Source organism: Catharus ustulatus, chromosome 5, assembly GCF_009819885.2.
Source record: "Catharus ustulatus isolate bCatUst1 chromosome 5, bCatUst1.pri.v2, whole genome shotgun sequence".
Taxonomy (NCBI): domain Eukaryota; kingdom Metazoa; phylum Chordata; class Aves; order Passeriformes; family Turdidae; genus Catharus; species Catharus ustulatus.
This window is the reverse complement of record NC_046225.1, coordinates 52,622,314-52,643,661: the sequence shown is the minus strand read 5'-3', so window position 1 is coordinate 52,643,661 and position 21,348 is coordinate 52,622,314. Positions and strand designations below refer to the sequence as shown.

Here is a 21,348-nt window from a genome sequence, read left to right as displayed (position 1 = left end):
ATCCTGGGTTTTACTGGCAGGTGCTCGGCTCGGCACCCTGGCTGGCACTTCCGGGGTTGTAAATGTCAGAAAATTTTTCACATATTAGCCGCTCCTGAGTGTAAGCCGCATTTCCCGGGTGGGAGCAAAATTAGTCAAAATGGTGCGGCTTGTATTCGTGAAATTACTGTAATTTGGAAAAGGAAGAAAAGGACTAAAAGGCCACAAATGTGGCACATGCTTTAGAAAAAAAGAAAAAAATACTCTTTCTTATTATTAAATAGTTCTGTCTCAAGTACCTGGATTAATTTTTTCAGAGAAAATTTCATACTTTTTAATGGTAATTGGAAGGGTTCTGCTAAGTTAGGAAAGTTACGGCAGAGCAAGTGTTTTCTTTAAGTTTTTGTTTTAAAGCTGTTTCTCGGTAGTTCATGTCACATATCAATCAGCTTTTTGGTCTAATTACAAAAGAGTTGATTTAAATGTATGATTGCATTCCACATGGTTGTTTATATTTCTGATGTTTCTATTTCTAAAGGCTTGTTTCTGCAAAACAGTTACAAAACCTATTTTTTGTCTTGAAAAGCACCAAGAAAGTTGTCCTTTTTAATGGTGCAGGTAGTTGCTGAAGAAGTAAAAAAAGACTGTTTTTTTTCCACACAGACTAAAGAATATGCTGCAGGATATCATGGTGTCTTGTGGGATCAGCATATTGCTTAAAAAAACCCTATCCTAATACTTCAGAACTTCTTTTTTTCCCATATATAACTTGCATGTATTGTCATTCAGGAGCTACAAGCATTGAGAAATATGAACTTCGTACCAACACATGGACTCCAGTTGCAAACATGAATGGACGAAGATTACAGTTCGGAGTTGCAGTCTTAGATGATAAATTGTTTGTTGTTGGTGGCAGAGATGGACTGAAAACATTGAATACTGTGGAGTGCTACAACCCTAGATCAAAAACGTGGAGTGTAATGCCACCGATGTCCACTCATCGTCATGGTCTTGGTATGTACAGTTATGTAAAGGCTGACTGCATATTTTTTAAAGATTACCTGTTTTAGGATTGATCAAAAAACATTCAGAAATAAAGTTTAGGGGGGTGGAAATTGTGTTTTAATGCCATCAGCTTATTCAACATCCTTTCTCCTTCAGATTATATTGAAGATTGTATTTGGTAGCATCAGCTACCAAAAGGAATTTTTTTCTTTTCCAGTTTTGTGGTGCACACTGGACTGTCACTAAGAAATTCTGATCTTTATTCTTCTTATCCAGAAGTAATTGTTTTTCATATCTGTATTTTAGGAGTAGCTGTATTGGAAGGTCCCATGTATGCTGTAGGAGGACATGATGGCTGGAGCTACCTGAACACAGTGGAAAGATGGGATCCACAGGCTCGTCAGTGGAACTTCGTAGCTAGTATGTCAACTCCCAGGAGCACCGTTGGTGTAGCAATATTAAATGGAAAGTATGTGAAGGAATTTCCATTTTCAAATTTAAAATCTCATTATTTTAATTTAAGGACCATCCTTTAATGACTATTAATAATTTCTCTTGATAGATACCAGTTAGTAGCATTAAGAGCCAAGTATTTCATTCACAGAAAAGATACTGAGCTGGGTCAAGCAAGCCTCTCAACAGCATTACAGCTGTATGTCAAGTGTTCTTGTGCCCTCATCATCCCAGTCACCTGGACTTGCTCCAGTAGGGCAAGATGTTTCTTACACCAGCACCTGCTGCATTAGAGTATGAAATGTAGGAGAAAATAATCCGCCTTGCATTCCAGCTGGACCCCAGAGACCAGAGGGGCTGGGTGCAGCTGGGCCTAATTTTGTTTATAACCAGTTCAGTGCTGTAAGTCTGGTTGTGTTCAATACTTTCACAATCACAGAACCACAAACAATTTGGTTTTTTGAAGCTATGGAAATGCAGATTTAGAGCTGCTGCTGATGAATGCACTTACTGCATCAGCACTAAATATACCAAGGCTTATCAATGATTAACCAAGCTAAGTTAGCAATTCAAGCTAAATTAACAAATTCAGTCTCTCCACACTTAAATAAGCTTAGTTTCACCTGGGTATGCACCTACGCAGTTGGAGATGCAATTCTTACTAAAGAAATGCCCTTACTTTGGGAGTGGAGAGAGAAGCAAGCCATGTTTTGCCAGGATGACTACAGGAATACCATAGCAAACAAAAGCTACTAATTTACTGAGCAGTATTGTGGTTGTGACAAAATATTTTCACTCTATTGTCCATAAATTTTCACTTCCTGCTTATGTGCTATCTGATGCATCTCCCTTGGGCTACTTGAACGGTGTCAGGTAAAACATGTTTTTCACACTTTTTTTTATTTTGGAAGCCTAGTCACTGGTAAAACAATACTGCTGAAAGGTACCTGTTCTGTAAGATCTGGAATAAGTCCAAGAATGAGTGGAAATGCTCACTGGCTAGAGAAAGAAGGGATAAACTTGAACAACAAGCAAGCAGAGTGCCTTGGCCGCCTTGGAACTGCAATCTCAGATACCTAAGCTTGCTATATATTCAGCAGAGGGTCCCAGATGTGATGAAAAGCACCAGAATTAGAGCCTCACATTTCCCTATTATTATAGAACATTGCATAGACTCTTCATGTAGACAACAAAAGATCACTACAGCTGAGAATTTTAAAATGCATACAACATTACAGATGCAGGAGCAGTAACTTCTGCACTTTTCTGTAACATAACTTGGTAAGTTCCAGTGATTGGATCAAAACCTTCATATAAAGAAATTATTATGTCTTTCTTCATGTCCAGAATATGAAATCACTGCATAAGTGATCGAAACTCTCATGTTTTGAGGGAAGGTAAAGTTGGTAGCTTCATAAATGTTATGTTGCATAAAAAATTTATTTTAGTCATGAACTTTATGGAAATACAACAGAGTTTTACAGAAACCTTCAGTACATTGTTTACCTTAAACAATCTGTATTACTAAACAAAGTAACTTCTATGAAATTTTTTTTAAGCGTATTAGAATTGTTACTGAGAAGGACTAGATCAACCATATTTACAAGATGTTTGTATTTAAGTTCCTTGGTCACTGTATTTAAAAACCAAACACTAGTATTACCCAAACTGAGAACATCTTGAATAGTGCTTCATGGCAACTGCTATAAATTGTTCACACTATCATTATATACAGTATCTAATGTTTGTTTGATTATTTAACTGTTCTTAGGCTCCGAAATTATTTGAGGTGATCTCTCACTGGATTTTACTTCTGATGCATTGCTTCCTTTTGAGAATGGCTTCTGTGTTCCTGCTTTTCCAAGTAATAGTGCTGGGCATGTCTGCTGCTATGCCTAGACTGCTCATAAATTCTGTTCATAAGCTCTTCATGAAGTTTGATTATTTGATTAAAGGTTCATCAGTGATTGAGTTATCCTAAACCCAATTCTTTTTCATTCAGTTCACTTAGCCCTTGCAAATAATTGAAATCATTTGTACCAAATGCTAGAAACCTTTTTCTTAGGACTAAGCAAATTGGGCCACCTAGTGGGTGTGAGGGATTGCTGTCAGTCATGAACTACAACCCAGGTCCAGAAAAGCATTTGAATGCCTAAGATGAGGCAGGGTAGAGATGGTGCATGTACAGATCCACTACTAAATTTGTCCTTCTGACTCTGCGAGTCACATATGTAATTTTGAAATTGTTAGCTATAGGCATAGGTTGGAATATAAATGCTGTGTAAGATACTCATTTTCTGTAAATTATTGTTGTTATGCATTGATCATTACAATAGTAAAATATTGGAGAAAAATCATGCCTGAGTTTTCACAAAAGAACAGTCTACTGAAAGTTCAAAGTCTCCTTCTAAACTTCCCTTTTTACCAAACTTGGAATCCTTCCTGTTTCATTAGAAACTGTCTTATTCAGACAACATTTATTTTCTTCTTTTTTTCTTTCTGTTTGACTTTGTAGGCTTTATGCAGTTGGTGGTCGAGATGGAAGTTCTTGTCTTAAGTCAGTAGAATGTTTTGATCCTCATACAAACAAATGGACTCTCTGTGCTCAGATGTCAAAGAGAAGAGGTGGTGTAGGTGTAACCACCTGGAATGGGTTCTTGTATGCAATAGGTGGCCACGATGCTCCAGCATCTAACTTAACATCCAGGCTGTCAGACTGCGTAGAAAGGTAATATCCTGATGGAGGCATATCCTGCTGTGGGATTCTAATAGTGCTAGTCTATCAAGTGATTTATGGAAAGAGCTGTTAGTAGAAACTCAATAAAAAAGGTGTGTTATTTTTAGCATAAACATCTAAAATTATGCTGTGTAGTCATACTATGATTCAAAATGTTACCAGGACAGATTATTTAAAGCAAATTCTTCTTAATGAAATTAATCTAGATTATTTTAATAATCTCATTGAATGAACTGTGATTGGTAACTGAAGCAACTGGGAATTGAATGCTTTTAAAAAGGGAGCAGATCTTCTTTCACACAAGAAGTCTAAACCTATTCATATAACAACTTTCAAATGAGTTAACTGTAAGGTTTTGTGGATCTTGATATACCAAATTATTTCTTGTATCCCCTAATGACACTGGGAAACTGGCATATAAATCTGTCATTCCTAGGTTGGTATATCTTTCTGTAAAGTGTGACTGTATCACGTATTGAAGAGTATATGTGATCCATTAAAAAATTTTAAAATATAGCAAATACTTCATAATTCACTGTATTAAAACTTCATTGGCACTTCAGGTATTTCTGAACTATGCTTTAATTCTCTCCCTGTTCCCCCACCACCAGCTGTAAAACTTCTTTCCTGTTACCTTCCAACATTTACAGTAAGTCTTCATTGCCCATATTCTTTTTTTTACTAGATTTATTCATACCAAGACATGTATTTTACCCTTAATCCTCCAAAAACTCCAAACAAACAAAAAAACCCCACACAAAACAAAACAAAAAAACCCAAAAAACCAAAAACAAACCAAAAAAAAACACCCCACAAAAATCCACCACAAGAGAGCTATAGTTTTCAAACTTTCAGAGTCCTAGTAGACTTGATAATACAGTGCCATAGCCCTTAACATGTAGAAGTTGCACTGGAAAGACACTAGAAAGGTTTGCAGATAGTATGCTACTTCTCAGCAAATACCAAATTTTTAGGGCAATACAAATAATCAGAAACCCAAGAGAAGGAGTAAGTCTTTGTATTTTTCTACATCAGTATTCTCTGAAACAAAGCTACAGAACTCATTACTTTAATAAATGGGGATTATCTTGTAATGCATTTTGTCCTTGGTCTCTAAGTGAGTTGAAATTGAAGACCATCAAATTCACAGAACTAGTTCCTTAAAAAAATTAAAGAATTAAGAAATATTAATTTTTAAAATCAGGCTTTTATAACCACACTAAGCTTCTGAATTATATTTTGCAACAGAAGTTGTTATTCCCAGATAAATCCAATTGCTTATAAATTATAAAATAATTGGAAAAGTAATTTCTACATGTAGCTTAGTAATCACCCTCTTCTATTTGCATATGTGCTTCAGGTAGTGTTTTCATTTTACAGTTATTCTTGCACGCATTTGTGTAATACTTTGACTACAGGATGGCAAATAAAATTGTTAGAGCACTTTGTATCTATGCAAAAAATTAGGACTAGTGTCTTTCAACTTGTTTTTACCAAGTATGATCTTAGCCAAATAGTTATTTTCTTTGTACAGTTTTTTAGAGCCCTTCAGAGCTCTGTAATTGCATTAGTTCTGCTGTAAGGATATGCAGTCTTAAAAAACATTGTCTCTTTCAGTCAGATAAAAATATATTCCTTGCCATAAGCATAGCATGGAGTCTCTCAATTTGACTTTTAAAGAATGTTGATAATATTCTAGAACCACACAAATTTTTCATTAAACCATCTGCTGTTTACTGTGCTGATACTTCTGATTTCAGAAGTGTTGTGAATTGTCTTAAGGGTTTTGCATTTCCAATATAATTTTCTCAAAGCACTTTAGGGGGTCATATTTTTGAAACTGGTAATCTTAGTAATGGTAATTGTAGTACAAAACCAAATTTTACCAGCCTGTGCTTTGACATACAGTACTTAAAGCAGCAGAACTGTTTGTGGCATGTATCTTTAGACATACAATATGTAGTAAGAGCAGCTGTATATGGCTGTATGACTCTTTGAAAAGCAGCAGCAAGTAGATGTTTGGCTAGTAGGGACTATTGCTACCAGATGACTAAAGAAACAGTTTCAAAAGGAGGGGAATAGAGGGGGGAAAGTCCTTTGAAATTAACACCCAGATCTCTACTGTCCTGTTTTCTACTACCTTGACAGCATCAATTCATTTTTTTGTTGTTGTTGTTGGATTTTTGGTAACAGTTTTAGAGCATAACACAAATTATCTTTTAGGTATGATCCCAAAACAGATATGTGGACTGCAGTGGCCTCTATGAGCATTAGCAGAGATGCAGTGGGAGTGTGTCTTCTTGGTGACAAGTTGTATGCTGTTGGAGGATATGATGGTCAAACATATCTTAATACTGTGGAGTCTTATGATCCCCAGACAAATGAATGGACACAGGTATAGTTTCTAATCAGACCATACATTACTATTAATATTGTTATTTCAAATGTGCCTCCTTTTGCAAGGAGAATTGAAATATTCCTTCTCTAAAAAGCACTTTCTTACTAGTCTGTTGTGAGTCTCTTTTTTCCCTTTGTGTACCATCTTGAGATGACTTATCTTGAACAGACAGTTGTTAATTTCTAATAAACTGTTGTCCTTTCTATTGCAGGAGTATAGCTATTTGACAATTTCAGCTACTTCTAATAAAATGTATTGCCGTATTCCCCAAACTGTCTTAGAGGATTCTGTTTACATGACTTCTTGTTCTGAAGATTAAGGATAAATGTAGATTTGTTTTAGCTCTAATGTGTCTCTCAACATTGATTTTGTCAAGGTTTTGTCATTTTTTCATAAATAATCCCTTCCTGAGGAGAATGTTATGTACAGTGTATGCAGGTTTCAGAAAGCCTTTACCCATTTCTCTTTTTGCAGTTTTAAAATAAAAACAATTCTTCAGTTCATGAGTTCATGCTCAGAAACCATTACTGTTAGTTCAGAGCTTGGTTACTCTTATATAGCTCCAGGAATGTGTCTCTCTGTAGGAAGAGCACACACAAGGACATCCTGACCTGACTGTCCTTTGGTATCTAATGCCATTTGAGATACCCTAAAGCATCAACATCCACAAAATGTTGGCAGACACAGCACAGAATCTATGGGACACCAAGGCCCTCCTGGAGTCCAGGTGTAGACCATGATGAATATCCAAACTCATCTGTAATAAACCAGACATCAGTATTTAGGCAACTGAATTCTGAACCACCTGAATATTATTCTGGTAATAGCCCCAAATTCTTAATTCAAAAAGAGAACTAAACTGCTGCTTATAAAAATCCCTGAAACAGAAAAAAACTCAGCTGTCCATTTTCCTCCATTTCATACTGCTGTAAACTTGTAAAACACAAGTCATAAGGAGGATCATCAGAGCTTGGGGCATTCACTGGTACTGGTAATGATAACATATGGCAGTGATAGTCCTGCTAAAGAAAAAAAAATGTGTACCAGATGACAGAAGCTGCTGCTCACCAGAGGAGAGAAACTGCTTCTCATCATTGCATCTAAATGAATCTCACATGTCTAGGTGGTGACCATCTATAGGTACCTTTGTATCCTTAGACTTGACCCTCTATATCTCACTGAATGCTATGATCCCAGTACATAGGATAGTTTCAAACCCTTCCCAAAGGAATTTGAAATACTTGTGTACCTTCCTTCTCTCTTGCTATGTCAGCAGTCTGCCACCTCTTCATCTTCACACAATTCAGGAGAAGGCAGTGGAATTTTCTCAGGTGAATGTTGTCAGAGCCACAGACAGTTCTGTAAAAGTCTGTTATTCCTGGGGAAGAGGTAGGGGAGTTGGCATAAACAGCCCTTTTTGTTTCCAGGATAGTCTCTGTACCACTTGATGTGCTATTCACATACACTGCAATACTGTGAAGGTTAAAAGGAGAAGCAAAGGGAAGTGTTAGAAACTACTGCCCCCTGTTCAAGTCCAGCAAAATCTCAGCAGAATAGTCTTGCCAGAAGTAAATTCTGTTTGCAATTAAAGAATAATTTATTCTGATTTCAAGAACTTTTAACAGGATTTTATCAAACAATCAAATAAAAAGGAGAGGTTGCCCCTATAATTTTTGGCATTTTCTGTTTCTGAGAAATGCACTATTTTACCACCCTGTACTCAGTTGTCTGACTGTCTAGCTCAGGTATCCAGTTTGTACCATTACAAAGGTTTCTTTTTTTCCTGTAATATTGAATAATTGAAATTATCAATAAGAATTGCTTGATGTCCTTAGGGCTTGCTGTTGTTTTCAGAGCGCTTCACTTTGTTCCATAAAATATTTTTACCTTTTCTTTGTGTTTGTATCCAATTTTAGACCAATTGGTAAGTCATGTAAACGGAGCATGGGTGATATTGTCATTCTGCTGAAGCCATATAATTAGGGTGGAAAATTACAGTAATTTCATGACTATAAGGCGCACCCTTTTGACTAAAATTTTCCCTCGAACCCAGAAGTGCGCCTTATAGTCCGGTGCGCCTTATCTGTTGAACAAAGTTGCGAAATTTGCCAAACCGGAAGTGTGAGCTGTGAGCCGTGGGGGGAGCCGGAAGTGCCACGGCAGCCGGCTGGGGGCGGGCCCGGAGGCCCGCAGCACCACCCCTACCAGGTGGAGGCGGGCCAGGCGGCCTGCGGCACCGCCCCTCTTGGGTCCAGGCAGTCCCAGGAGCCCATGGCTGCTGGGTGAATGCGGGCTAGGGGGCCCGCGGCACCCCCTTCCCAGGTCCAGGCAGTCCCGGGGACCCATGACTGCCGGTTCCAGGGGGGCCCAGTGGCTCGCGGCACCACCCCTGCCGGGTGGAGGCAGGCCCAGGGGCCAATGGCTGCCGGGTTGAGGCGGGGCCTCGGCCAGCAACCGCACGGGGTGAGTTGGGGGCGGAGCCTCGCTGCAAAAAAAAAAGTGCACCTTATAGTCCGGTGTGCCTTATCTGATCTACAAAGTTGCGAATTTTGCCGACTCCCGGGGGGTGCACCTTATAGTCCAGTGCGCCTTATGGTCGTGAAATTACTGTCCTTAAACCGACTGCATTTATGTCACTGATCGCTTGTTTGTTTGTTTGTTTGCAGGTTGCGCCACTGTGCTTAGGAAGAGCTGGAGCATGTGTTGTGACTGTAAAACTCTGAATTGTTTTCTCTGGGGAGGTGACATTCTCTTGTGTAGACTCAGAGGATTACTTTTTCCTCAAGCAAACTACAAGTGCACCAGTAAACACCAAATGCAGGATATCTACCACAGCAAAGTGTTTGGTCTGAAGCTGACATGATGTTCTTATGGACCAATATTAAGCACTTTTTAAAAACTTACCTTTGTTATGTATATGTTACAAGAATTCTGCTTGTATGAAAGCCAGCTGCAACCTGCCAGTTGGCAGCAGAGGACTTCTGTTTAGGAAGCACTAAGAAAATGAGTGAACTCACTATGATAATCAAATGTTATGGTTCCAGGGCCTTGATGTTCCCAAATGCAGAGCAATGATGCTATAAATTGATACATTTTGATATAATTGGGCCTGTCTCTGGGTGAAACAAGTTATAGAATTGGAACCCATAGATTTAATTTACCTGCAATAAATGCAAATAGGTGTGTGAGTGACTACAAGGCAGGTTAAGAAACCAATGCAAACCATTGTAAATGGTAGGTGTAATGCCTGCCTTGGAAATGAAGTTGTGTATTTGGTGAATCTTTTGCACTTTTTATCATCATTCCTAGTTAAGCAAACTTTTTATTTAACCAAAGCCTTATTTTAAATATTGTCTTATGCTAACAGAAACCTGCTATTTAATAATTTCTGACATATATTTTTGACATCCAGTGTACTTTTTGCATTTTCAAAGTTGTTATGCAAGATGCAGAACATCATACTTTTTTCTCTGCTTTGGTTCTTCTTGTATTTACTTTGCTATTTGTATGAGTTATTGGAAGAATTCTAAAGTGTGATTAACAATTAACCAATTTAAGTTTAATATTTGCACTTTGGAATTTTTGAAGCATTCCATTACATCTAGACTAATTACATTTTTTAAATGAGGCTTTGCACTACTATGAGAAGTATAATTTTATAAGATGAAGAAATTGTTTGTCTTTTCTGTATAAGGTTATTTAAAAATGTAAAGGGTCCAATCCTGCCAGATGCTCAGCTGCCACCATTTAAGCATGTTCAGCATCTTGTAGGAGAGTGAGGTGTGCCTCGCAGGACTGTAACTAGTTACTTTATTTAACAGTTACCCAGTTTTTTCAGATACTTTATAATTTGCCTTTCTCGAGCCCTCTGCTGTTACACCGAAATGCTTTGAACGGTCTTAATGTTCTCGGGAGAAGCCTTTTTGTATTTGCTTTTACGTGCCTTGTCCCTTATGTTCTCCGAACAGCACCGCGCCTGAAAAACGGAAAGATGTGAACTCATTGAATGTTTTGGGTTTGTTTTGGTTTGTTTGGTTTTTTTTTAAAGTTTGAAGTGCCCGATACCCAAAGTCCTTGTACATTTGTAATTTTAAACATATGTTTTAACGCTCTTGGCGAACTATTTATTGTTTTAAAAGAAATCGGTGACATTTTGTGATGAAGCTTTGCAGTTGGAATACAGCTGATCTCAAGAGGCTTTGCTGGCGGGTGTGTGCCTTTATTTCCTCGCTTAAAGCTCGTTCTGCGTGCCTGCGGTCTAAAAACCCTCCTTTTCCCGAGAGGACCGCCCGTGGCGCGCTCCGAGGGCCGCGGCCTAAGGCAGAGCGCCTCACGCATTGCTCCTCCGGCCGGGGCCGGGGCCGTCTCTCTCTCTCTCTCTCTCTCTCTGCCCGCCCCGGCCCGCTCCGTCTCCGCGGTAACCGCGGCGCCGTGGGCGGGCGGCGCATGCGCGGTGCGGCGCTGGCAGCCCGCGGTGGCCGCGATGAAGGTGGGTCTGGGCGGCCGCGGGGCGGGCGGGGGTGCGGGTCCCGGCCCCGGCCCCGGTCCCGGTCCCGGTCCCGGCCTGCGGGGCGAGGGGGCGGCGGCTCTTGCGGCCTGTGCAGGGGAGGGAGGCGCGGCGGGAAGGGCCCTCAGCAAGCGGCAGGGGGCCTGGTGTGCTTGCTTGCACTCCCGTGTTTGTTTACTTTCTCATGGAGAGATTTCGTGTAGCAGGGAGCTTAAAGCTTATCTAGTTGCAACTCCTCTGCGATGGGCAGGGACGTGTTCCGCGTCTTCCCTGAGCCCGAGTGGCTCAGGGCTCCCTCCAGCCTGGCCTTGTACGCTTCCACGGATGAGGAGTCCACAACTTCTACGGGAAACCTGTTCTAATGTCTCTGCACCGTCACAGCAAATACCTCTTATTAATCTCAACTCACTGTCTCAGTTTGAAGCTATTCCCCCTCCTTCTGTGGCTGCATGCCCTTGTAATAGTCCCTCTCTGTCCATCTTGTAGCTTTCCTGAAGTACTGAAAGCCCACGGTTAGGTCACGCCAAAGCCTTGTTTCTCCACGCTGAGTAATCCCAGTTCTCTCAGCCTTTCCTCATAGATGGAGAGGTGCTTCATCCCTTAAATCATCTTGGTGACCCTCCTCTGGACTAAGATTTTATTAAATTATTTTTCAAAATCAGACGTCATTGTCAGATGTCATTTGTGTGGCATGTGGTGGTGGTGGTTTTGCTGTTCTTGTGAGCAGAATGCAGATTCAATGTGAAGAATGCTTCAGTTTACATTGACCCAAAAGAAGATAAGAACTTGTGGCAGACATGAGCAAGCCTGACAGGCATTTGGTGAATGGCAGGTGTTAGCGTTTATCTTATGACAAGTAGGGATATAAGTAACGAAAGCATGCTTTAAAACAAACTTGTGGGCTTTATCTCACACTGAAGTTACACAAGAACGTCTGTGGGTGGTGGGAAGGAACAGGACAGGAAAAGTTGAGGAATTTTCTCTGTTGGAAATCTATAGTGTGTTACTTTGAGATCTTGGCTTTTAAGACCTGGCAATTCAGAGTAACAAAAAGGTTACATCTCTAAAAGAGTGAATGTACAGCCTTCTGTGTTTTACAAACTAAGGATGCTTTCTGATCCCAGACTTTTCCGTTAAATTTAGAGCAGTATTAACATTGAGGTTTTTGAACTAGAAGGGGATAGTCTCATGCAATTTTTTATTCATGTTGCTAAGAGGCAAAAATAATAGTTTTATAGAGTCGCAGTTCTCTGTGCAGACACCCAGCAGCAGAAACTTCAATTTTTTCCACTCAAATTGAAAGAACTCTTATGTGGGATTTTGTACTTTGGTGCATTGGAATCACACAGAAGTTGTGTTTTGATTGGGGGGGTTTTCTACCTCCACAGTATTCAGTTGCTAGGAAGTTGTAGTATAATGTATAATTTCCTTTTTTTTTTTTTTTTTTTTTGTCCCCAGCAAGTATTCAGTCTGTATGAAAAATCTTGGTCTGGTTCATCTGTGCAGTTTGCTTGGCAGAAAACTTTAGGAAATTTTCTTGCTGTAACAGGGTAAGACTGCAACTATTTATTGCATTTGTCCATCAAAATTATTGATAAAGAAAGGGAATTATTCTATATATTAATCTTTTTTAGAGGTGATCGTTCTGTGAAAATTTTTGATCGTCATGGTCAGAAGAGAAATGAAATCAGTCTGCCAGGGTAGGTACTAAGATAGGTTTAAAATATATTTTTGTTCTTTTCTTTAAAAATGCTCTTCTGGTGAGATATTTAGATAATGTCAGAAAAGACTCTGCTTTGGTTTAGTGCTTCTGTTTACATCCGTGGCATAAATGTACACATTGGCATTGTTGCTTTATGTCAAGATGATACTTCTGAAGTGAATCTTTTTGTTTCCAGCTTATCACACTTTGGTTCACATCAGAGAGTGATATGGGAGTTTACAAACTGGATTTTTTTCAGATTAAATTTTAAAAGTTGTGTACTTTGGAAGATAATATTAAACTTCTTACAAGGCAGCCAGACCGTAGGAACAGGCTGCATGTGAGCCAGGGGAAACCTCCCTAGGGAAAAATGGTGTGAGGTTGGGTCATCATATTTGTTTGCTCAATAAATACACTTATTGGGCACCATTAATACCTCATGTGGTTTCACTTGTGTATTGCTCATCTCTTCTTAGCACTTTATCTGTTCTTAGTCATCATGGAAATTTTTTATTTTGATTAAGATAAACCCCTTAGTCAAGGCAAAACTCCCATGGTTTTTAAGGCTGAAACCTCTAGTCAAGAGTATAACTTTAATTTCCAAATCATCTCTTACATAGCCCTGTGTTATTGGTAAATATGAGCCAGCATCACTTAGCCCCTCAAGAAGTCTAGAAATCCAGTTTTTGCAGTTCATGGTAGTTGCCACCTTGCACCAAACCAAGAGATGCAATTCTCGTTGTTTTTACCAGATTCACTTGTATTCACTGACCATCACATCTTGCTGTTTGGGTTAGGTGTCAGTCATAGTGTGTCAGTATCTTTTGGTTGGTAATATCCATGGCCCAGGTCTTTCTGTGTGGTGTTTTGCACAATATATGATAAATGCACATTCTCTCTGGGAAACTGTCTGAAGTGAGGAAAGCTGTGTGGAATCAGAAGTATATTATCAGTAAAAAAATCCCAACTCTGAAAGCCTCTAACAATGCAGAACCTCACAGAGGACTTTCACTGTCTCTTGAAAATCAAGGTGACAGTATTTCAAGTACTAGAACATAGGTAGCAGTGTCTTTTATGACCTTACTCTCAGCCTGTCATCAATGGGATTTGAGTAAAAGTGGAGTTGCTCTAAAACTAGTTTACAGATAAATCTGCAATCTCTCATAGGTTTGCAGGGGAGAGGAAAGAAAAAACAGGTACTCTGTTCCATAGTTCTGGCTGTTTCTGTACTCTTACAAACACATTTTAACATTCTGAGTGATTTTTTTTTCTTTTCTTCAGTAACTGTGTTGCTATGGACTGGGATAAGGATGGAGATACTTTAGCAATAATCACAGACAAATCTAGCACCATATTTCTATGGGATGCAATCACAAACAAAACAAGCCAAGTAGACAGTGGCATGAGGTAAGAAATTTTTTTTCAACATGTGTGTTTATGGACTTGGACCACTGTGACTTGTTGATGTGGAGGCTGTATTTCAAGATCATCTTTTTATTTGAGTCATCATAAAGTATGTACTCATTAAACTCATATGCTAAATTATTTTTTAATTAGTTCATTGCTAAATTATTTTTTATATTATTTGCTGGTTTTGAAGTGTTCATTGTGGATGGGAATTTTGGGGTTACAGGATGTTTGTTTATTTTTTGAGTGTCAGCAGTGCCATAGTCTCTAGAGAGCTTCTCTTCAATGTTTTGACTTCGTGGTAGCAACAAGGATGGGTGAATTTTTTGTGTATCTGCACTTGGTACTCTTTCTCCTAAGTCTTTCACATCAGCTAAAGGGAGCTAAAAAGTAAGGGAAGTGATATCAGTGGTGCTAAGATTTTTTCCCCCTTAGATTAATCGGGGCTAAAATGCTATTCATAAAGTAGGCTAGTGTAGGATGAAAGGAGATATCTAAGGTTCAAAGCCTTACCTTTCTGAATTTGGTTCAAAGCCTTACCTTTCTGAATTCTGACTCTTCTGGGGTCTGCAAACCATCAAGCCTTGGGTTAATAGATAAGCTTGGTTTAACAATTAAACTTTTGGCTTCTTTGAGTCTATTCCGCTAAACTCTTGCATGCTACATAAACATTCTTCCTGTAAGAGAGAGAGTGGAAAAAAACTCTGTCATATGTTTGTTAAGATGCATGTTATACACATATTATATTGTGGGAATGAACAGACCGTGTTGTACTATTTTCATGTGTGAACAAATACTATGGGGAGAAGAGTAACCTGCCTGTATGCAAGCAAAAAAATAGCATAGAAGGTACAGTAATTTCACGACCATAAGGCGCACCGGACTATAAGGCGCACCCGCCGGGAGTTGGCAAAATTCGCAACTTTGTAGATCAGATAAGGCGCACCGGACTATAAGGCGCACTTTTTTTTTGCAGCGAGGCTCCGCCCCCAGCTCCCTCCGCGCGGTTGCTGGCCGAGGCCCCGCCTCAACCCGGCAGTCATTGGCCCCCGGGCCCGCCTGTACCTGGAGGGGCGGTGCTGCGGGGCCCCAGGCCCGCCTGCATCCGGCAGGGCCGGGGCATGGCCGCCACCCCTCCGTGCTGCCTCTCCGGGGCCGGGCTATGGCCACCACCCCTCCGTGCTGCCTCTCCGGGGCTGGGCTATGGCCGCCACCTCTCCGTGCTGCCTCTCCGGGGCCGGGCTATGGCCGCCGCCCCTCCGTGCTGCCTCCACGGGTCCGGTGGGTGCCTGTGGAGAGGCGGCTCCGCCTCCACGGGGCTGGAGGGTGCCTGTGGAGGGGCGGCTCTGCCTCCACGAGGCCCGGGCGTGCCTCTGGAGGGACGGCTCCGCCTGCACGGGGCCGGGGCGTGCCTGTGTAGGGGCGGCTCCGCCTCCACGGGGCCGGGGCGTGCCTGTGTAGGGGCGGCTCCGCCTGCACGGGGCCAGGGCGTGCCTGTGTAGGGGCAGCTCCGCCTCCACGGGGCCCGGGCGTGCCTCTGGAGGGATGGCTCCGCCTCCATGGGGCCGGTGGGTGCCTGTGGAGGGGCGGCTCCACCTCCACGGGGCCGGTGGGTGCCTGTGGAGGGGCGGCTCTGCCTCCACGAGGCCCGGGCGTGCCTCTGTAGGGGCCGTGCCGCCTCCACGGGGCCAGGGGGTGCCTGTGGAGGGGCGACTCCGCCTCCACGGGGCCGGGGGGTGCCTCTGGACGGGCCGTCCCGCTTGCACGGGGCCGGGGCGTGCCTGTGTAGGGGCGGCTCCGCCTCCACGGGGCCCGGGCGTGCCTCTGGAGGGATGGCTCCGCCTCCATGGGGCCGGTGGGTGCCTGTGGAGGGGCGGCTCCGCCTCCACGGGGCCGGGGGGTGCCTCTAGAGGGGCCGTCCCGCTTGCACGGGGCTGGGGGATGCCTCTGGAGGGACGGCTCCGCCTGCACGGGGCCGGGGCGTGCCTGTGTAGGGGCGGCTCCGCCTGCACGGGGCCGGTGGGTGCCTCTGGAGGGGCGGCTCCGCCTGCACGTGGCCGGGGCGTGCCCGCCCCTGCTCCGCCCCACCTCCACCTGGCAGCCATGGCCCTGCCGGCTCCCCCCGTGGCTCGCAGCTCGCACTTCCGGGTAGGCAATTTTTTTGAACTTTGTCCATCAGATAAGGCGCACCGGACTATAAGGCGCACTTCCGGGTTCCAGGGAAAATTTTAGTCAAAAGGGTGCGCCTTATAGTCGTGAAATTACTGTACTTAACAGAATGGAATCTGCAGTTAATTGCAGTTCCTTCGTGATCTTTCTGTCTGATACTGGAGGCAGTCTTGCTAGAACATTGTATATCAATGTATGTCCCTAATTGTTTCTTTTGTCACAGTGTTATTGCTTAAGCAGAATAAGCACCAAGACATAAACAGTGTGATGATGAGGCTTTTCTGATATCCTTCCTTTTCTAAAATTAGAAAAGTACCCTTATGTGCAAATCAAATGTCTTTAACGTCCTTTCATATGTCAATATTTCAAATTTTTTTCAAATTTCTATTGCATGCTTGCAGTGAAACTTAAAAAGATGGGACTGCACTAATTAGAAAATCCTGGTTTAAATTTTTTTTTTTGCTTAAGAGGCTCTTTGTTTTTTAAAATGATGTATAGTATCTATATAGCCTTAAATATACATAAAAATAGGCCTTGCTCTATCTGAAATTTCAAGTTAAAATAGATCTTTCTAATGTCTTTATTACATTGGCTAGAACCAGATGTACTCACTTTTGAGTTGGCTAAGTGCATAGGATTATTGAACTATAAAAAATATACAGTAAGTGACTGGAAAATTGCCAGTGTTTCCATCAAAGACTCTTGATGTTTGCAGGCCCATTTTCATTTGTAATTTCATGTTACATTATTTCATACAATTTTTTATTAGTTTTACAATCTTCTGCATACTTACATAATTCTGATATTGGTGGAGAACATTTGCTTAATTTAAAAGTTCTCCTTTGTCTGTATGACTAAGTAGAGGACAAATGCAAAATTTATTATGCAAAATGTTCTAATATGTGAACACATGAAAGGAATCTCTACTATACAAAGTAAATTTTTTCTTTGTTTTAGGGATGCAATGTCTTTCTTGTTATGGTCTCGAGTTGGAACTTTACTTGCTGTTGGAACAACAAAGGGAAATCTACTCATATATAACCATCAGACTTCTCGCAAGATTTCTGTTCTTGGTATGGGCTGGCTTGAAACTACTCTGGCACATGTGAAAGTGGAATTTTGCTAATATACATAGTTTCCTTTCCAGTTCTCTGTATGAACATGCAGGTAAAAAATGTGGTCATACTCAACTTTCACCTTCTATTGTGGTGTACTCAGCACAGTGTTTTTAGAGTATATTAAGTTATACATATATCTATATCTATCTATATATATATGTATACACACAAATGCCTAATACTGCCTTACTGACTCATAGGGGACTTGTGTTACCTTTCTTGCAAAGGATCTGTATGGTTGTTCATTTACTAAGTTACTCTTTCTTACTTGCTTAGGGTACCTCTGGGCATAAAGACTGAGGATGTAACACAATCCCCAGAAATGTGATGCAAAGAAATGGAAGAACAGGGTCTGTGCTATTTCATATAAAGTCAAAAGACTTCCATCTGAAAGCACAATTTTATAAAAAGACTCTTGCTCTGATAAGTCATTTCACATTCTGACAATCTGCTGAACAGTGTATATTTCCATCACAGATTTTTTTTTCTGGTTGTGTTTGATTTGTGTTGTATAGATTTTTTTCTTTTTCAGGTAAACACACTAAGAGGATTACTTGTGGCTGTTGGAGTATTGAAAACCTCCTTGCTTTAGGTGGTGAAGACAAAATGATTACTATAAGCAATCAGGAAGGGGATACTATAAGACAGGTAACATTTATAATGCACATTTGATTTTAGGGTGTACATTAATACTTCTGGTTCCCATGAAAGTTGGGGCCTATGGGAGCTTGTGCCTTTTGAATCCCGGTGCTTTCAAGGAGCTTTTTTTTTTCGAATATATTTTATGCTAACATGTCATTAAGACCAAACTGAGGTCATGTTTTCTCCAATAATTTTCTTGATTTTGGTACTGAATGCAGTAGCAACTTTCCCTGTCTATCCTTATGCAAAATTATACATGGCAGAAATAACACAATTATTTATCATCAGTATGGGCTACATTAACTGTTGGTTTCTCAATCTGCACTTCTTTCTTGCAGACCTCAGTCAGCTCAGATCCCAGTGACATGCAGTTCTCAGTTATGAAGACTGATGAAAGAGTATCAACCAGGGAAAGCACAGTAAGAAGTCACTACAAAATACTGTAGTTCAATAGGGAATAATCTAAAGGCTAAACTCCATGTGACCTGCTACCTATTCTTCTGAGGAAATGGAGCTGACTTGTGTAGGAGGAAGTCTTGAATTTGAGCTGTCTGTTCTGCTCATCTTGTATTTAGATTTGTGAACCATTGGCTTATGCAGGAGAGTGTCCTGAAAATATCTTCTACTGTTGAGGAAGATTCAGAATTCAGATCCATGGGATTCTTAAGGATTATTCAAAATTCCTAAATCTCATCTTTTAGTGAAGATATGGGGCCTTACTTTAAAGTTATGCCATTCTTGTCATGTTAATTTTTCTTTTCATTCATTGGCAGGTAAGTATAGTGGTTGGCAAGAAGACTCTCTTCCTTTTTAATTTGAATGATCCTGATAACCCAATTGATTTGAAATTTCAGCAACCTTATGGCAGTATTGTGAGCTACAAATGGTGAGCAGAACTTCCTTAATTATTCTAGTATTAAGAAGCTGGGTATTTTCCAAGTAGTTCTGATAAATGCTGTAAACAAAATTATCTGTCCCTTGCTCAGACTGGATTTTTCTTGCCTGTATGGTAGACTTTTCAGTAATTCTTTTCTGAACACAAGGTAGTCTACATTTTTAAACTGTTCTACTTTATGATTCAATAGCTATAAAAACAGTATCTTCCAACAGAATCACTGTGCTATGCTCAGATTTAAATAAAAATGTGTTGCTGTTTTGACAAGATTAAACTGAGGGATTTATGGGTTGTTTCCTGTTTGGATGAGTAACTGATGAAAGTGCTAGGGGTAGAGTTGTGTCCTTCAGCTAGTGTGTTGGTTTGCAAAGCTGTGCAAAGTTCTTGTAACCTTCTTATTGTGCAGTACCATTGGGAATGTTCCTATGAAGAAAACATAAGCTAGAAATTTCAGATCTGTACCAAAAAAGTAGCTGTACTATTTCTGTATCTTTGAATCATTACAGCTTGTCCTTTAATGCCTGTTCAGTCAACATGGAATTGATATCCCTTTACACTACAACTCTAAGAAAACTTGAAGTTATATGCTTATGACCATGTATAACAAGGTGTACCTGGACTGTTTCCCTTACAGTGATTTTTCTTGCAATTGAACTAATGAGATATTGTTTGAATTCATCTTTACATGCTTTTACTATTTATGCCTTAAACTCATTATTTCTACTTGACACTGAAATGTAAACAGGATATTCGCAAATTTGTTGCTTTGGTACTTCTATTGTGTTTGCAGTGCCCTTAAGGGCCTAGTGACTGACATTATTGTTTTGACATGGCTTTGATGGTCCAGAACGTATGCCAGAACCTTGAAACAAAAGTTACCATCTTCTGGTATACTTTTTTCAATGAAGATACCAGAAATCTTACTCCTGGCATCACTGCCATGTGTGCAGCTTGAAAATAAAGTGACATTATAGAATACAGGAGAGAATAAAGATGACTTGCAAGGCATCTGGACATGGACGTGTTTCTGTCCTTTAAGGACCTTTGAAAGTTTTCCCTTAACCTATTTTATATTATGATTCAACACGATATATATAAATTCCCATAATTTGTTTCTTTTTTCTGTTACTGGGAGGCATTGACTGTACCCCAGCAGTCTGAAAGATAATGCTTTTTGCAAATTGCATTAATAGGTCTCTTTTCTAAATTATTGCTTTTTTGTAACAGGTATGGTGATGGCTATATTATGATTGGTTTCTCACATGGGTGCTTTGTAGTCATTTCTACACACATTCGTGAAATAGGACAAGAAGTCTTTCAAGCTCATAATCATAAGGATAATCTAAGCAGCATTGCTATATCACAGTCATTAAACAAAGCTGCATCATGTGGAGACAATTGGTAAGTGGTGGTTTTATTTATAGAGAATAGAATTCATCTCCCAGAGCTGGAGCTACTGGGCATTCACACTATGCTTCCTAAGGCTTCAAGGATCCCTAAGAAGTGAATTTAGAAAAGGTAAGATGAATTGCTCTGTGGAACTGCTGCTCTGCCTAGAGTTAGGAGAAGCTATTATTGGCAAAAATCTCTGCAACTGTAATTAATATAATTAATTGTAAACAAAGAAGAAATAAACTTTAGTATATATTATTCCTTTTTATTCATTCTTTTCTGTTATGTAGCTAAGCTACAAAAAAGTTCAAATTTCATTACTGAGATTCATTGATTGAGCATAAACATCTGCATAACAACAGGAGAAAAATAATTTAAATTTGTACTGGGTATGCTGATACCTGATGTTAATATGTCTTACCTGCAGTCTCCACAAGAGTTGAAAAGTGTGAGCAACTAAAGAAATAAATAATTAAATACACTGGAGTTTTTCCAAAGTGTTTTGCTAGAATAGCTTGTTTAGCTCCTCATCTGCTAGTCCCTGATATCTGAATTCTTCAGCAAAAGAGGAATCGTGTCATAGTAGGAGTCAAAACTGTTCTTTCTGTCCTCAGCTCTGTGTAGGACGAGCTGCTGATTTATGACACTTGCACGTCAAGAGTGGTATAACTGTGAGCAAAACATGGTGCAACTTCAAGCACTTGAGCTGCTGTACAGTAAGGGTTATTTCTTTAAGGAGTGGTTTAACTTGCATTGAGTGACATGACAGCATAAATAAACTCTCACTCTGTCTCTTTTATATGCAGCAGGATTGAAAATATTTTTTGCATGTCTGTTTCAAGCCCTGTGTGTCCATCAGTAATGTCTTTTAAGACTAAAACTAACAGATCAAAAGGGAATAACAGTCTGTTTCCCAACCTTTAATTCTTTCAAATTGGATTTGT

The 21,348-nt window shown here is 40.4% G+C and overlaps 2 protein-coding genes across 7 annotated transcripts in view; both read left to right on the top strand.

Annotated features, from left to right (window-relative positions):
* KLHL5 (kelch like family member 5) overlaps nucleotides 1–10,770 on the top strand; it is a 54,445-nt gene extending 43,675 nt beyond the window's left edge. For all 5 annotated transcript variants that reach the window (XM_033059748.1, XM_033059747.1, XM_033059749.2 and 2 more), the window contains 5 exons: nucleotides 769–993; nucleotides 1,291–1,453; nucleotides 3,953–4,165; nucleotides 6,398–6,569; nucleotides 9,239–10,770. In XM_033059748.1, coding sequence (XP_032915639.1) covers nucleotides 769–993; nucleotides 1,291–1,453; nucleotides 3,953–4,165; nucleotides 6,398–6,569; nucleotides 9,239–9,295 — 830 coding nt within the window. In that variant the 3' untranslated portion in view covers nucleotides 9,296–10,770. The remainder of the gene's footprint in view (nucleotides 1–768; nucleotides 994–1,290; nucleotides 1,454–3,952; nucleotides 4,166–6,397; nucleotides 6,570–9,238) is intronic.
* A 237-nt stretch (nucleotides 10,771–11,007) lies between these two features.
* Nucleotides 11,008–21,348, top strand: part of WDR19 (WD repeat domain 19) — a 42,583-nt gene continuing 32,242 nt past the window's right edge. Inside the window, exons 1-9 of one of the 2 annotated variants that reach the window (XM_033060232.2) lie at nucleotides 11,008–11,061; nucleotides 12,538–12,629; nucleotides 12,714–12,779; nucleotides 14,063–14,188; nucleotides 17,315–17,430; nucleotides 18,008–18,123; nucleotides 18,456–18,536; nucleotides 18,891–19,003; nucleotides 20,240–20,413. In XM_033060232.2, coding sequence (XP_032916123.1) covers nucleotides 11,056–11,061; nucleotides 12,538–12,629; nucleotides 12,714–12,779; nucleotides 14,063–14,188; nucleotides 17,315–17,430; nucleotides 18,008–18,123; nucleotides 18,456–18,536; nucleotides 18,891–19,003; nucleotides 20,240–20,413 — 890 coding nt within the window. In that variant the 5' untranslated portion in view covers nucleotides 11,008–11,055. Of the gene's footprint in view, nucleotides 11,062–12,537; nucleotides 12,630–12,713; nucleotides 12,780–14,062; nucleotides 14,189–17,314; nucleotides 17,826–18,007; nucleotides 18,124–18,455; nucleotides 18,537–18,890; nucleotides 19,004–20,239; nucleotides 20,414–21,348 lie in introns of those variants that run through there. The other variant, XM_033060233.2, reaches the window with a different exon arrangement.